At 54.1% G+C, this 17153-nt stretch overlaps 1 protein-coding gene across 4 annotated transcripts in view; it reads right to left on the reverse strand.

Moving 5' to 3' along the window:
- The window catches only part of Axin1 (axin 1), a 38564-nt gene that overhangs the window by 3645 nt on the left and 17766 nt on the right, over positions 1-17153 (reverse strand). For 3 of the 4 annotated variants that reach the window (XM_078024365.1, XM_078024364.1, XM_078024366.1), the window contains exons 3-8: positions 13056-13196; positions 10528-10624; positions 6395-6532; positions 3109-3632; positions 2521-2691; positions 650-892 (exon numbers count right to left, since the gene is read on the reverse strand). In XM_078024365.1, the coding sequence (XP_077880491.1) occupies positions 650-892; positions 2521-2691; positions 3109-3632; positions 6395-6532; positions 10528-10624; positions 13056-13196 (1314 nt within the window). The other variant, XM_078024367.1, reaches the window with a different exon arrangement.

A 17153-nucleotide genomic window follows, 5' to 3' on the forward strand; every position in this document is an offset into this window, starting at 1 on the left:
GCTGCCCCTTCGGTTCAGGTGACTGTCACCCTGGCTCTGAAGTGGGTGCAGGCTCAGAGCCTGTTACAGGTCTGTGGCAGGGCAGTGTCACCTGACACCAGTGTAGCAGATGGGCTGGAATACTGCTGAACCCAGCCTTATCCTCTAGGCAGCCTAGAATAGGGCAGCCCCATAGCTGGGAGGACCCGAGATACTCAGTGAAGGGCCAGTAACTTCTGAGGAAAACAGGGGCTTCTGTGACCATGGCCCAGGACCTGGTGAGGGACACATCTCTATGTATCACAGAGACCTGACCCACTGGGAATTCCAGCCAATGGGTCAGAAGCGCATTCTCGCCTGGAGAGAAAATGCTGCTGCCCTAGAGGGGAGATGCTGCTTCAAGGGGCAGGCAGCAGGTGCGGCGCTTGGGCCTCAGTGCTGGCTGCAGTCCTGCCCACCACAGAGCCCAGATTACCCAGCGGCTGACGGTCACCTGTCCCTGCTGAGTTGGGGATCTGTGGTCTCCACCAGAACAGGTGCCAGAGAACACGCTGGTTCTCCTCCCCCAGGGGCAGTGGCGACATCCGGTATCCCACCTAGACCCACAGCAGGGCCACCTGCAGCCTCAGCAGAGGGGCAGCAGGCTGTCTGATCAAGTGCCTGCACCCACCTCTGCTTGGAGGGCAGCTTGCTGGCTCTCTCCTCCTCTTCCAGACGCCTGCGGGCCTCCTCCAGCTGGGTCAAGGGGTTGGGGGCCGGGTTGGGAGGCATCGTGGGGTCTTGAATGAAGAGATGTGAGGGCTGGACAGCATTGCGGAGCTGGGCACTCACCCAGGGGTGCACAGCCCCAGGGCGCTCGACGGACAAGGGCCTGGAGCTCTCGTGAACCTGCTGCTTCCTCGCTCCCGAAGACCTTGGGGAGCAAGGACAAGCATGGCAGTCCCAGTGCACTGGGCGGGAGCAGCTGAGGCCTGAAGCCGGCTTCAGGGGCTGGTGAGCTCCTAGCACTCAGCAGGTACATTCCTGTCTCGTGGGGTTTTTAACTTCATTTTTAGCAGCTTTACTGAGATGTGAACCATATACAATATATGCAAACTCTTTAAAACCATACACCATATACTATACATACTATTGTTAATTAAAAAGAAATTATTTATGGTGCATGCCTGAAATTCCAGCTGCTCAGGAGACAGAGGCAAGAGGATGGCAAATTTGAGTCCGGTCTCACCAAATTAGCAAGACCCTAAGAAACTTACAGAGACCCTGTCTCAAAAAAAAAAAAAAAATAAAAAGAGGGTTGGGGGATGTAGCCCAGTAGTTAAACCCCTGGGTTTAATCCCCAGTACCAAAAAATTAAAGAGTAAAAATAAAAATAAGTTTTCAGGACTGGGCACATATAGCTCAGTGGTAGAGCACTTGCTTAGCATACGTAAGGCCTTGGGTTCAACCCTTAGCACCACAAAAAAAACAAACAAACAAACAAAAAAAGAAATGTCCATGGTGGAAAACCTGGAATATACAGGAAATTAAAAGAAAAACTAAATAATTCACAATACCCTAATTTATAAATAGCCACTCTCAGTACATACACATCCCCTTACCCACTAAAAGCACATAACATAGCTGGCCTGAAGGTACGCATGTAGTTTTCCCTGATTTTCCCACTTAACAATCACAGCCTTCCCTTCACTATGCCCTGGGAATGTGTTCTTCATCCACAACACCCCACCAATGAACCCTTGAACAGTCAGCAGAGACACAGCAGTCTCTGGGCCATGGGGGAGACATCAGAGAGGGCTGTCCCCTCAGGCAGGGGCACCTCAAGACAGGGCCAGGGCACCCAGCCCTAGCTCACCTGCCTCCATGGCACTCGCCAGGAGCAGCAGATACTGAAGGTAGCCCCCCTACCCCAAGGGCTATCCATGCACACTATCTCTTCAACACAGAAACTGCCTTTCTTGGGGAAATGTTTGGGACACAGCCCACCATCCTTTGTAAAAACCATTGGAGAGAAACCACAAGCCCACCCACACCCTAGCCCGAGCTGGACAGGGATCCCTGAAACCCTGGGGATAGGCTCTGTGGCCCCAAACAAATAAAGGGGGTGGACAGTTGCCTCCCCTGACAATCCCAAGCCCCACTGGCAGACAGGGCTCCCATTACTCTCTCCAAGTCCTCAAGAGGGTGGTCTGTGCTGGCCAGGTATGGGCTGACACCTCTCTGTGGCATTGGACACACAAGGGACATGGGATGATACAAGGGAGTGAGCTGATACTGAGGTCCACAACATGTGGCGCTGGCCCTGGGGCCCTCACTCCACACCATCCCAGAGCAGCCTCTGTCCTCAAGGCTGGGAACAAGCAAGTGAGAGCAGATGGCATCTCCCACGGCTGCTGGCTTTCCTGTCCTGAGCTGGCCCCCTCAGGGGAAGGGCTTATGGCCCAAAGCCAGGAATAACCTCCAAAGAGCAGGAGGGCTCCTGTGCCCTGGGAGAGGCTGCTGGCTAGCTCTGGGGAGGGGGCCGGTGCTGTGGGCACTCACCCATGGCCAGCCTTCCTGTGCCTGCTGATCTCCTTCTCCCCCTCGATGATCCACTGCATGATCTTCTGGTTCTTCTCTGCGTCCTCGGCAGGACCCGGCACCTCGGTGCTGCCACTCTTCCCAGGGTCCACCTTCTTGGAGCTCCTTTTGGAAGGGGCGCCTGCCTTTCCCCTGTGAGAGCAAGACCTGAGGGTTGCCCTGACCTTCTCCATGGTCTTCTGAGCCCCTGACACTCCACAGAAGGGCACTGTGCCCACTGCAAGGTGGCTACCTCTACAACAGTCTGCTGCTGCCTGAGCACACCACGGGAAGCTATACTGGTCACCCACAACCCACCAGGAGAGACACGGTGGACTGCAGCCCTGACCTCCACCTCCTATCTCAGGGCCAAGCAGACCCTCCTTACCCAGACCCTGACCCTGTGCCTGGACCCCACCTGGCTCCTGCCCAGGTTTCCTATGATTTTCTAGGGAAGCTCGGGCCTCCACAGGGATAGCCTGGCACCCTGGCCCTGCTGCTCGCCACTCACCATCATGTACAGGACAAGGACCCCGCCATTCCCAAAGCAGCCAGTGGTGCAGAACTCACCCACAGGCCAGGTCACAAGTGTTGGGGATAGCGCCTGTATTCTCTGAGCAGCCACGGGACTTGCTTGCATGACCGTGAGGCTCTGGGCCCCATGTGAAGCTGCTCTGGGCTCTTCGAGAAGCCTCGGCCTCCAGCTGCTCCTTGGGCCTGGATGTGCCGTGGTGCAGGTGGTGATGAACATGCCTGTGGTGGTGCAGGCCAGCCACATCCAGCTTCATCCCGGACCTGGGCATGTGCTTCCCATGGCCCAAAGCTGCACCCCCCAATGTCACCATCTTTGCCATGTGCCCACTGTCGGGGGAGCGGTGGCCAGGCCCAGGGGACTGGCAGCCAGGTGTCCTCATGACCCGCTGCACATGCTCGTCCAGGATGCTTTCGGGGTTCTCCTCATGGGCATCCCGCAGCCCGCCACAGCCCACATCCACATAGCGGGGTGGGAAGTGGTGCCAGGCTGGGGCAGGAGGCAGCTTGTGATTCAGCCCCGGGGGCCCAGAGGGGAGGTCTCCATCCTCACCTTCTTCCTCCTGTGGGGACAGGCAGCACCTTCAGCACCAGTTGCACCCAGAAACCTCACATCGGAACGCCAAATGAGAGCAAGGACTGGCAAGTGTGATTCAGAGGTCAAGAGACACTGTCCCCCCTCAGGATGTGGTCAGGCCAGGAAGAGATGTCCAATTCCAGGACACCACGTGCTCAAGCCTTCAAGGGCCCTGGAGCCTCCTTGGACCCTGCTGACTCCATTCTGCAGGCTGAGGGCAGTGGCAAGAGGATAAGCACTGAGGGGAGCCACTGACAAAACTCTTCCTGGACTTAGTTTTCCTAAGTTTCTCAATAATGTCTTTTTTTTAATTGTTTTTTTTCCATTCCTTAATTTTACTGCCATACATATGTCCTACGACAGCTCCTGAGCAGCTGGGACCACAGACACGCACCACTATACCTACTTACAACCTGCAGCTGGGACCACAGGAGTGCACCCACTTACAACCTGCAGCTGGGACCACAGGCGTGGCCACTGCACTCACTTACAACCCACTTTAATACAAACACATTTCAAGATACTGAACACCAAATTCCTCACAAATGCAAAAGCATCGAAGCAGTTAGGACCCGTGTATCAGAGCTGCCGAGGCACATGCAGGGTGGCTGATCGATTGGCACCTGTGGGACCTGTGGGACAGAGCATAGCTAGTGGATGCTGCCTGCCTATGGGGCTTGGGAACTCTGGGGGACAGCTCTTAGCTAAGGGTATCTCTGGACTGGCAATGCCACTATTCCTAAGGCAGCAGGAGAGAGGGGAAAGCCAGATGCCTGAGGACAGTCAGGTCGTCCTAATGGTTCTGCATCTGCAGGATCCAACTTGGGGTCTATTCATCGTGGGTGCTGGGGACTAGACCCAGGTCCTAAAATATGCTGGCAAGAGCTTGACCTCTGGGCCACACCCACCACCCTGGTTGGGTTTGGAACACTAGATTAATTTAAGTGCAGCTAATGGTTTCACTATCTTCTTGGTGTTTTTATTTTCAAAATTTTATAGTGATAATATTTTAATAATATGGTTATAAATACATTTTAAAGATATGAGACTATTCCTTCATAAAAAGGACTACCATCTACATCATAATGAGAACAGTGCATGGGGCAGACTGGGATCACTGTGGACTGCTTGGCAGAGGTACCATGCCCAGAAGTGGAGGCAGCCCATGGCAGTGATGGCTTGAGGGGAGCCTGAGCTGGAAGAATCTACCTACAGAACCCCCCACCCCCAGTTGGTATCAGGGAGACTTTCTGAGTCAGAGAAGATAGTTCTGCTCCCATGGGGCAGCCGGCCAGGCCCTGCTGAGCTGGTACACACTGTCCTCCTGCCCAGGGCAGAGCCACCCCATCTGGCCAGTTGGGGTGTGGGCAGGGCTGAGGTAGCTGAGCAGCCCCACTGTGTGAGCTCAGTGTGGCACTCTCCCAGTCTGCCCTGAGCACATTTCTAGAGCTAGCTGTGAAGTGCCCAGAGCCATTCCATTCTCATAGCAGAGGATGAAGTCTGAGACACTGCTATGTACACTGAAACACTGACAAGGTCACAACAGAAACCCAGGGCTCAGCACTGGAAGCTCCGATTGCATGCTAAGGCTGCTCCAAATATTTGGGTTTGGGGACAAAGCTATGTACATTCCTCTTCAACTACCCAATGAGGCTTCCGCTGGCACCCCCAGAGGGCTGGCCCAGTGTGTGCACACTTAGCACCATCAGTGCCACCAGATGCCAGCTGCGACCTGGCTCCTGGGCCACATCACAGAGTGTCCAGACAATAGAGCTGCTCCTGTGAATAGCAGCTCACCTGACAGCATCTCACTCCTGTCTGCCAGAACCTTCTGGCAGTGAGGCCTGTACACCGCTGCTGGCAGGTGGCCTCAGGCAGATTCTTGAACTTTGGAGAACCACTGAGTCATCCCCAGGGATGTGGAGAGGGTGAGCTAACTAGCATATGGGAAGTCCCCACCAGCACCTTCTCACACTCATGCTCTGCTGCCCGGGGTGGGGGTGGGGGGAAAGGTGACTGCTGCTGGTCTCAGTGGCAAGGGAACCAGGTCTGTTCCCTACTACACTACATGAGGAGCATCTGCCCAATCACTTGTCCCCAGACCAGCACTGCTGGCTCTTCTGTATGCTTACCTGGGCAGTGTGAGTGAGCCAAATGAGAAGGCAAGCCTGCTGGAGGTGTTAGGGCCTGGGGGAGCTGAGCCCACAGGTTAAATAAGGACATCAAGGGAGTGGTGGAGAAATAATTCCTTAGAGAGACATCACAGTTTGAACTTCAGGTATGGAAACTCATATAAATAGGAATGCCTGCATTTTCAAAGTATTTATGGTCACCAAACACTGCAAGGAGAGCAGAGGAGGCCTTTCTATGAGTGGCACAGAGAAGCCCAGGGTGTGAGTCCCATGTGGTGGTCTTGACAGGAAGGGGAAGGCCAGGATGAAGAGTCTGCAGCACTGGCTATCTGCCTCAGGTGGCCCAGGCCACCAATGGGGCAGAGCACAAAGGGCTGCATGGCCCACCACCCGGTCGGTCTGTCAGGTGCTGGGAGCCTGAGGGTCTCCTCCCAGTACAGGGCCACATGGCCCCCTAGGCCTGTGAGATTGAGAAGGTGCTGCTAGGGTGCAGAGTGACAGACAAGAGGGTCAGAGGAGCACGGTGCCAGGAGGAGCAGGGGCTGGGCTGACCTCAAAGATCCGAGTGGGGGAACACACGGCAGTGCAGATGCAGCTCTGAGCACAGACCACTCACCATCCGCACACGCTTCAGCCGCTCCTCCAGCTTCTCCTCAGCCTCCCGCGTGCGCTGGACAGCCTCCAGGCGGTGGATAAGTTCCTCAGCAAACTTGTGTGGCTCCACGCGGATCTCCTTTGGCATTCGGTAGGTACGCTGCAGGAAGACATGGGCATAGGCGGCATGCTCCACACAGAGGCCTCCGCCTCTGTGGTCAGCAGCATGTGTGCTGAGGACAGTTTCTGTCTACAGCAGGTGCTCTTCTTCCCTCTTACTCCAGCACACTTTCCCATTGCCCCTGCCCTTGTCTGTACTCAGCCCAGAGGTAGGGACTCTAAGGACAACAGACTTGGAGGCTGAATGAGCAGGCTGTAGCACTCTGAACCCAGCATTGCGCCCTGTGCCGAGCACTTGCAGCCTGTGCTCATGAAAGCACTGAGGGCATGACACCAGGGGAGCATGCAAAGGCTCAGTGCACAAGGCCACCAAGGACGAGAGGCTAAAGATAACCCATGTGGCATGGCTGCCAGCAGGCCCAAGGTGGGTATGTGGTGCCAGGGCACCTTCAGGGCCTCTGTCTGGCAGGGACCCATGACAGGCCTGCCAGTAGTGCCATACCCGAGTGTGCATGGATCGGTGTGAACACAGGGGTCTGCTAAAGCATGGGAGGCAAAAAACTCAGAGCACAGGGAGAGCTCTGGAATTCAAGAAATTTTCCTTTCTTGGTGGGGTTCTTTTTTTTTGTCTTTTTTGGAACTGGGGGTCGAACCCAGGGCTTTGCGAATGCAAGGCAGATGCTTTGCCACTGAGCTACATCCCAGCCCAGAAATTTTCCTTTCTAAAAGAAGGTAAATCTGAAACATTTTATAGTGACAGTGCTTTTAACTTTTGGGGAGGCTTTACCTTAAAATAATTTTGAACCTTAAAACAGCCGCAAGATCATCAGTAGGCCTGCTGGCCTGGCCAGTAACCTGCATGCTCCACAGATTCATCTGCACTAGCTGGAGTGCACTGAGCAAAAGCAAGGAAATGCCACCTCTGAGTGCAGGACAGCTGTGGACGCAGCAGCCTGACCCTGCCAAGGTACTCCTGTCACATAGGGCTCAGGCCAGGCTTTACCTTGAAATAATTTTGAACCTTAAAATAGCCGCAAGATCATCAGTAGGCCTGCACGACCATACAGCTGCTGGCCTGGCCAGTAACCTGCACGCTCCACAGATCCATCTGCACTAGCTGGAGTGCACTGAGCAAAAGCAAGGAAATGCCACCTCTGAGCACAGGACAGCTGTGGACGCAGCAGCCTGACCCTGCAAAGGCACTCCTGTCACATAGGGCTCAGGCCAATCTTACCCACCCCCTGATGTCCCTGTGATAAAACGTATTTAATACTCCAAGCCAGTATGGCGCAGTAGGACTGCAAGTTCAAGGCCAGCCTGGACAACTTGTCAAAAGCCTGTCTCAAAAATAAAATAAAAAGGGCTGGGGATGTAGCTCAGTGACGTGCTTTTCTAGCATGGGTGAGGCCCTGGATTCCATTCCCAGCGCCACTCACACCCACACCTAATTCAAGCCACCAAGGTCTAAGCTGGAAAGGACCCAGCTCCTCCTAAGCTAGGAGCAGAGAGGGGCTCTGGTGGACAAGGGAAGTGGCCTGAAGACAGCCAGGAGATGGCTGCCCCTCTGAGGTCATGCAGAATCTGGCCTCTAGTCATGGTGGCTCAAGGCCAAGTGGGGAAGATGTGGACAGGGGGCTGCGTCGCCTGTGCTTTCCCCCCTGCCCTCCCAGCAGCAGACACTGCACGGCCCTGACGTGCATACCCATGTCTCACCTACAAGACCAGAGGAGAGACCAAGTAGTATAGGGGAGAAAGAAACCCAAGCAAAGGCTGAGAAACATGACATGCAGGGCTCAGAACAAGGCACTTTCTGAATAAAACAGACCCCCAGACAGGTACACAGTGTTTGCAGTTCCAACAGGAGGCCACAGGTCCTGGTTGACTCACCTACTACAAGCCCCGAGCCAGATTCTTGGACTCCCTGCCTCTGCAGATTGCTCCTCTAGTGAAAGGGAGCGCACAGGCTCCTGGGCAGCACATGGTGACACCCCATTCCAAGTTGGTACTGTCTAGGGGACCAGACCCACCTGTTGCCAGCCACACCCTGACTGATAGGTCCCAACAGGAAAGAGGTATCTACTCCAGAGCTATCCTTGAAGGAGGAGCTCAGATGGAACCTCACACTATTGCTTCCCGCAAGATGCAGCACACCCTACCTTGCAGCAAAGGGCCCAAGCACAAGGGCCGTGGGGTTGAGGAAAGGGCAGGGCTCTGGGCCTACCAACACCCACGCCTCCTCAGTTCTGTCTTCCTGAGTTCCTGTGATTATCGGGAACCTGGGATCTGTGTTCCCCACCCAGAACAGGCTCCCAGCAACTAGCCTCTAGCCCTTCTCTGCTGTATTGGAAGGAGTGCTTCAAGCCTGGACCCAGCTCACCAATGTGCTCTTCAGGCTTTTTTATCACTCTCTATTTTATGTTTAACTCACCCACTCAATCAAACAGTTTTTATCGTCAAGGTTCAGCAAGGCGGCACGAATGGCAGAGAGCATCCAAGAGGGCTCAGCTGCCCACTGTCCCCTACACCCTGGTCTTGCTGAAATTACCTGCCACAAGGACCTCCCTCCTTCTAACACGCCTGAAGCCTCCTTGGCCTTAGTCTCCCCTAGTGTCCAGAATGCTTGGCTTCTGAAAATCAGAGGTTGACTGCTGTGCAGAAGGCCCTCACCTTGCACTGGCACTGCAACTTCTGGCCGATCTCACTCCCCTGTGTTCACAGGGGCCCTCTGGCCAGGCTCCAGCACTGGCTTGAGAGGTCCTCCCCATGCTCAGGGGGTGTTGTGAGGTACCCACTCCCATCACGCTGGTGTGGACTCATGAACCGTAATTTACTTTCACTGACTTGATGCCTAGACTGCTGCTGTGCTTGTGGGGTCAGGGGCACACCAGTCCTGAGTTCAGGGTATGTCCCCCTTATTCTTGCCGCCTTTCCTCTTCCAGGTCTCTACTTGGGCCCTGGTCTGAGTGTAGATACCTACTGAGCACATCTGTGCTCCTGCTATGCACAGGAGCTGAGAAACACATATCCTGCAGGGAGGCCTGGCTGGGAACAGGCTGTCTGCTCTGCTGAGGCCCAGGCTGCTCTAGATGCATGAGTGGCAGGCACCTGAGGACATGTGCAGATGCACACACACACACCACTGCACACACAAAGCCTACAGGATTCTCTGATTTTGTAAGTGGACAGCAGGGAGACAACACAGCTACCCACCCATTCTTCTCTCAGAAGAAAGAATAAACAAGCATCTCTCTTCTCAACCATGAACATGGTTTCCTAATTTGGAAATTAAAGGTTCTGCCCCAAAAGCTAAAATACACAACTAAGAAGTGTAGCCTGAATATGTGTGAGGCTCCTGAACACCTGCTCGGTTCCCCCTTCACCACTGTAGAGCCCGGGGGCAACGTGCAACCACTAGCTTCCCTCATCTCCCCTAAAGCATCTTTCTGCTCAACATCAGTATGCCAGAGTAAGGAAAGCCAACTGCTCCATTTGCAGACAAGGGTACTCTGCCAAAGGAGATTGGCTGTGAATGCTCGTAGCCGCCAGCACTTGAGGAGCCGCTGTGACTTGGTCCAGGAGGCAAAGCTCAGGCAGCCTTGTGGTCAAGGTGTCTGAGCAGAGATGCCTACTGTTCAGCCTCAAAAAAGCTGATTCTCAAAGTTCTCCTGGAGCACAGCAGTGCCAGCTTTCACAGAAACTGTCAGGGGGCTGCAGAAGGCTAGAGCTGGGCTCCATGTCACAAAGAAAGCTTCAAGTTGCTCTCCCGAGTGGGCATCTTGCTCACAGCAACAGGAAAAGAGTACCATGAAGCCAAGTGTAGGACAGGTCCTGCCATCATGCACGGCTGTGCAGCCCCCAGCCTGGGGCTCAGGCAAACGGTGCTTGCAACACTGCTGCTCCAGAGTCGTCCAGGTCAGAGCAGGTGCCTGGAGGGGACTGAGCCTCCAGGAAGTCAGGCACCTGCCTCTCTGGCTTGTCTGCCCCTGTGGCCCCACTCTGAGCGAGAACAGGGAGCATGGTAGGGCTTGTACTTACAGGAATGTGAGGTAGAGGTACCCTCCCATTGACTTGGATGCTCTCCTGCATCTCCCTACGGTGCTGCTTACGGGTCCGGTATGGGGGGACTCCATCCCTGTGCAGAGAAAAATGGCAGCTGTTAACTCACAGGGGAAACAAGGCTCCAAAGAGCACCAGTCAATCAGTGATGATGTCGACAACCACCAGAGTGCAGCAGTCCACATGCTTACGTACATAGGACAGCACACGCATGCTCATAGGCATGGATGTACTCTCACACATACAGACTTGCATAACACACACATTCATACATGATAGCAAAGCCCAGGAGTTTAGCCATAGTATGTTCCTCCAGCTAGTATTTACTGAGCATTTCAACAAAATTCAGCTCTGCTTGCTTTACAGCTCGAAGCTGATTTCTGAAGGGTAGAGTTAGAATAGGTGACAGTGTGTGGTTGCAAAGCTTCAGTTAGTGACTGCTGGCTTGGTTCTTCACCGAAACATCTGCAGACCCTGCTTTGTCCCTAGGCCAGGGCCATGATGTGCCTGCAAGGGGCTGCTAAACGGACCACAACATGTGAGGGCTGCAGAAGGAGCAGCTGAGATGCCCCAAGACTGCTGAATGCTGGACTTCCACAGCACTGTGGACTGTCTCCTCCAGGCCAGTGCAGAGACAGATCTGAGTGGCACTCAAGGGTCTTCTGGGACTACAGGATGAGGGTAGCTAGCCGCAGGGCTCTCTTCGAACGGGACAGCCACCAGATTCAGCAACTGCACATTGCCAAGCACACTTCCCACTGCTACAAAGCTTCTTGGGCACAGCAGCAGGTGGAGCCAGCATGATGCAAAGGAGCCCCAGAGTCGGGAGACAGGACAACTAAGACGCTGGAGTGCCACACATTCCTCTTGCCACCAGTCTTTGGTGACAGGAAGGACTGGGTAGGTGCCCCTCCACACTGGATGGGATGGCCTGTTAAATACTATGACCACAGAAAGGTCTCAGGCTCATCTCCAAGAAGACAGAATAAAGGTGTGTGAGCAAGGACCCTGAGCCTCTCTGCGCCTGGGCAGAGGATCAAAGTGCACTCAGTCCAAGGGGAATTTCCCACCATAAGAGAACAGGGGAGGTGGGTGCAATTAAAGTACATTTCTTTAAATAACCCAACAGGAGACAGAAACACTTAGGCTACAGGAAGACCATGCACCCCATAATACTCAGCAAATGAGGAACCGGGGTAGGGACCTTGCACTCCAGGGAATAAAATGCTGGTTATAACTGCCCCCCCCAGGGGGGGAGTCTCCTCCTCTAGACACCCGATCTCTCAAGACCGTCAGTAAAGCCTTGCTTTTTGCTATACCTTGTGTCTCTCAGGTCAGTCTTTGGGTCTGGACAGGTGAGTGTTTTTTTTATATATGACACCTGGGATGAGGGACACCTGGAAAGAGCACTCCTGGGTGAGGGCTGGCTACTGGGCTCAACACCACAGGTGTTCTCCCATATTTGATGCTTCTGGAGGGAAGCCAGGTGTTCCTAGGCTTCAGCACCCTCCCACTCCCCAGCTATCCCTGGTGGGGAGAGGGCAAATGGCAACAGACTGGAAGCTGGCCACTGTGAGATCCATGGGCGACCAAGTTGAGACTTCAAACCACTCCCCAGGTTAAATGGGGCATCCACGGTACAGCTCGTATCTGGTCTCTTTCTTTTTTTTCCAAATAAGGAAATTTGCAAATTTAAGAAAATATGCTTTTTCTAGGTAATATCATGTTATAATACTAATTGTTTTCACCAATTTTGACTATTATCAATTTTTTCAACAAATAAATTTTGATCTGTCTTGTTCCTAACGTGCTGTGGGTCTAAGCTCTGGCCCATACCACTGAGCTGAGGACGGTCACAGGACATTCCCATCCCACAGGTTCCCCAGAAGTGTGACAATGCAGGGATGTGCTTCTGACTTACTGTGATAGCAGGAGATGCAGAAGCTCAGATGAAGCTGTGGCACAATGGGCAGACTGCTCGCCTGACCACCCCTTATCCCATGGTAAGGAACTGGGCTCAGCACCTGAAGCTGCATTACCCTGCCACCCTAGACTGCCAGCTCCCAGGAGGGCTCGCCTGACACAATATTCTGAATTACACCAAGGGTGTGTACAGAGCTGTGTCAACAAGGAGGTGTCTCTGCAGCCACACAGCCTCCCAGAGACTGCACTCCTACTCTGCAGCAGGCTCCTCTGCCGGCTGGTCTGTGCCTACCTTTCAACTGAGACACCAGATTACACAGCTAAGGAGAAAACAGAACCTTCAGTCTGCCTCCACCTGTCCCTGGACTTCCTCTGTCAAGGCTCCAGGCAGCTTCAGGCATGGTGTACTTGGGTTCTAGCCTGAGCTAGGTTTCTAGGGGTGCCACCCACAGTGTAGCCCACCTGTGCCTGGCTACACTAGGCCAACTCGGGCAACTAGAGACAAAGCCCAAACCCAGCCAGGGCAGAGCCCAGAGCCAGCAGCCTGAAGCTAGGCTGCAGCACACTGTGTGAGTGCAACTTACACACTGCTGTCTGTGAGGGACAGGGTGTCAGCATCGCTGGACAGGCTTTGCTGCTCACTGTCGTTGGCACTGGCGGCGGGGGCCAGGGCGCAGCCGGAGCTGACGTAGTAGGAGTGCACTGGCTCCCTCCAGGGTCCATACCTGCAAACAAGGAGGGGACATGAGTGGCAGCCTGTAGTGCCCTTTAAGTCCACATCCCCAGAATTATCTGAATATCTTACTATACGAATTAGAAGTGTCAACAGTTTAGGAAGAAAAATGGACCAGAAAAGGCCAGTGTCCCTCCCTCCCCAGTCCCTATGAGTGGGCCCAGGCCTGGGCACCATTACACCTGTCCCTGCTTTGGGAAGATGTCTCAGTAGGCACAGATGCTCCCATGAGCTTGGTTTCTATGCACGTACCTAGAAATGGAAGGAGCATAGAGCTGGCCCTTCATCCATGCTATTGGCTACAAAGCCCACCTGGCCTCCAGGTCCACTTGAGGCATTTCCAGAGCAGGAAACAATGGGCTGGGAAGGGCAGGCCTCAGCAGCCTCAAACTGGGTTGATCATAAGCAACCAGGACACTGGTCTGCCTTCCAGCATGCAGGGTCAGCCTCCCTCCCTGACATGAGCAGCCCCACAGGTGCCAACCTTCAGCATCACATTCTTTACTGAGTATCAAGATGAGCTATTTCCAATGACACCATTGTTGCCACTTTCCCAGGTTAAGTGCTCAACTATTTTTAGGTTTAGCTACTGCCACTAAGAATATCAAACTTTGGTAACTTTCTATAAACATTCATTTAGTCAAAAAGAAAAGCTCAAGTGAGAGAGAAGTCCCCACTGCAGGCCCCCACCCTGCCTCCACTCTCTCCTGTCAACACCACCTGGCCACTCCAGCAGGATCAAGGCTTCCACATACCTGTCTCTCTGACTCAGCCTCCCAACCCACCCAACAGAAGTGCCTTCCATATATATGAGAGCTCTTCTACAAGATGGCAAGGAGGCAAGTGCAGACAACCCAGTGGAGATCAGGCTTCCCTGTGTAGTGAGCAATGTGGTCAGAGGAGGAGGGAGAGAGGAGGGACACTCAGATGGGATGAAGGAAAGAAAGTGAGGGGGGCACCAGCCACCTGCTTTCCTTCTAAACTCCTGGACAACTGCACTGGTTCTCAGTGCAGACCACCAGCACTGCTGACAGCTCTAGCCTCTGAAAACACATGCACCACTGAGCTAATGTGACAAAGCTTGCTGTGGCCAATGACAGGTAAGGGGGTGTTACCTGTACTGCAGGACCCACTTTGACAGCAGCTGGGAGCTGCAGAGGAGGCTGTGTGTGGCAACCATACTGTCAGGTGGCTCAGCTAGGCTCACTGCAGTCCTCAAAATATACTCAGTGGGGTCCACACAAACATGCTCAACTGACTTTTGACAGAAATGCAAATGCCATCCAACAAAGATGGCCTCCTCAACATGGTGCCGGAGCAACAAGCACAAGCCAAAACACCAGACCTATCCCAAATCCCACATTTCCTGCAAAACCCCCTCCAACAATCACCTCTGTGGCCACTGGGCATTTTTAGCCCCGTTCCTTCCCCTACTCACCCAGGCCTCAGTGTGGGCCTGCCACCCCATCGGTTCTGCCCACCCCTACTCGGTACCCACTCCACTGTGGTGCACTGCAGAGACTTTGGCACACAGCACTCCCCTCCAACCTGCCACACGAAGAGCTGGCTTCTCAGTGAGGCCCTGGTGCCCAAGACCAGGAATAGGTTCCACTTGCTGCCAAACATGGATCATCCCCACACCTCAGTAAGTCCATGATGAAGAAGTGGCCTGTGTCCTGGGGCTCAGCCCTGTGTACGCAGTGGATCACAGATTACACAGTAGCCCAATGTGTACCCACCCAAACCCTTCTCAACTCTGTCCGATGTCTGCCCGGGCCCAGTCACAATCCAAACAGATGGCTCCTCAGGCCACTGTCCAAGGACAATGTCCCACTCCAAAGTCTACTCACCCACAATGTGTGATAAGCTGTCTCCCCCACATATCCCTTAAGCATACCCATGAAGCATAAGCCAGCTGCTCAGAGAGCTGTGTCCCTGGAGCATAAAAATCAAACCAGGGAGCACAGGATGACTTCTTACATGGAGCTCAGGTTGGTTCCCACAGAGAGCCTAGATCATGGGGTTGGGTAGGATGTAGCCCTGGAGAGGCAACAGCATGGCTAAGCAGCAGGTCCCCAAACTCAAGTGATAAGAGGCAAGGTAGTCTCGGGGGCTGTGAGACTTGAACAGTGTCCTGATCTCTCGGCTGGACTGCTGCACAGAAAGGACACTGTCCCAGGAACAGGAATGGCTGACACTTGGGTATGGAAATTGTGATGTCCACCCAAGACACAGGACTCTCCCACCTGCTCCAGGGTATGCTTCTGCTGGCCCAATCATCACCCCAGCACCTGGAAACAGAACCTCCATGAAGTTGATGGGGTGCTCCCACCCATATGTCCCCAGGCTACTGCCTCCCAGAGACCCAACTCAAACAGCACTAATTCCACACCCAGAATTGTTGGCTCCTGGCGACATCCTCCAGCTCTCCAGGTGAGAAAAGAGTCCATTAGTCATGGGGCAGATGTGCTGGGGCCTGCAGGCCACCACTAGTCTCCAGTCCTTTGCCTGAGCATCACTTCAGCTCAGTTCGGCTCTGCCTGAGCCTAGACACACCTGATTTCAGGTGAGGGCCCAGCCTCTACCAATCCCCACCTCCAATGCTTGCTGGTATAGGGAAGGACCCTAGCACAGACCATGGACGCCCCCTCTAGCCTCCCAAAATGAAAAATTGAGGGTGTAGCTTGAGTCGGTATGTGTTCCCTGCTGGACCACAGGAGCAAGAGCCAGGTGAAAATGCATAGAATGGGTCCACAGGGAGCTGTACCTCACCACCCAGGGCAACTTGCCCCAATCAGTGGCCTCCCTGCAGGGACATTCTAGCCCAGTGTCCTCTGAGTGTTTACTGATCACACCGTGGCTCAGCAAGGCCATTTATGTTGGCTCTCATCCCTGAGTGAAAGCTTCCTTCTACTTGGTGGCTTTCCAGACTGGTCCTTCCTGAGCTGTCTCAGGAAGCCACTCAGGAGCACTCAACAGGCGGTTGCCTGGTGGGGCTTGGCGGACCATGTGGACCAGGTCCCCTGCAGGCTGGCTTGTCGACCTTCTCCTGCCAAACTCCCCAGGGATAGAAGAGTAACAGAAGCCTGAATACAGAGCACTCCTGAGCAGGAGGTGCCCATAGCACAGTTGCAGACAAGAAGTACACACCTGCTCCTAGGCTGCCAAATACCCCGACAGCAGAGTGGGCAGCACGAGTTCTGATGCATCCCAGGAGGGGGGAGGGTATCCTGGCAGAGTAACAGAAGCCAAAGCCCTCTGCACTCCACCCCTGCAGAGGCACAGTCAGAGGAAAGGGGTGTGCCACAGACACAGGGAACAGAACCACCCTTCCCAGCCAGCCTTCAGGAACATAGCCCTCAGGCCCTACACCTAGCCACCAGACAAATGAGCACAAGAAAACTGCCTCTAAAGCTAGAGTTCCTGAGCCATAGACAAACAAGGGACAGCACGCTCACAGCCACTGCCAGAAGGCCTGTGCCTCAGACTCTTTGTACCCCTTAGAATTCATCTGTTTGCTACTCCAGCCATGCCACTGTCTGTCACCAGCAGCTAGCCTTCTTGTTCTAGAATGCTGCATTGTTACTCCGAAGCTCCCCTCCCTGGCTGGCTTTCCTTGGGATACTCTGTGGAGTCCTCCGCACTGCTGCTCACACCAGCCTCCCATCAGCACAGCAGTATGTGCAGAGTTATGCCCCAACCTCCTAGTCACAGCCACACTGCACAGCACTGTATAGCGGGCAGTCCACCCTGACCCCAAGAGCCAAGCAAAAGCCAGTGCCCCTTGCCACCCTCATATCCTATCAACAGAGTGTGAATCTATACACAAGTCTGGGTCTTCTCCACCGCTCTCATGGATCAACAGTGAGACAAGAAGGCATCACCCTAGCCCAGAGGCAAGAAACCGCCCGCCTTTGGTGTGTGTCTGCCTGAGATCCTGCGTTGCTCA

Source organism: Ictidomys tridecemlineatus, chromosome 10 (assembly GCF_052094955.1).
Source record: "Ictidomys tridecemlineatus isolate mIctTri1 chromosome 10, mIctTri1.hap1, whole genome shotgun sequence".
Lineage (NCBI taxonomy): Eukaryota > Metazoa > Chordata > Mammalia > Rodentia > Sciuridae > Ictidomys > Ictidomys tridecemlineatus.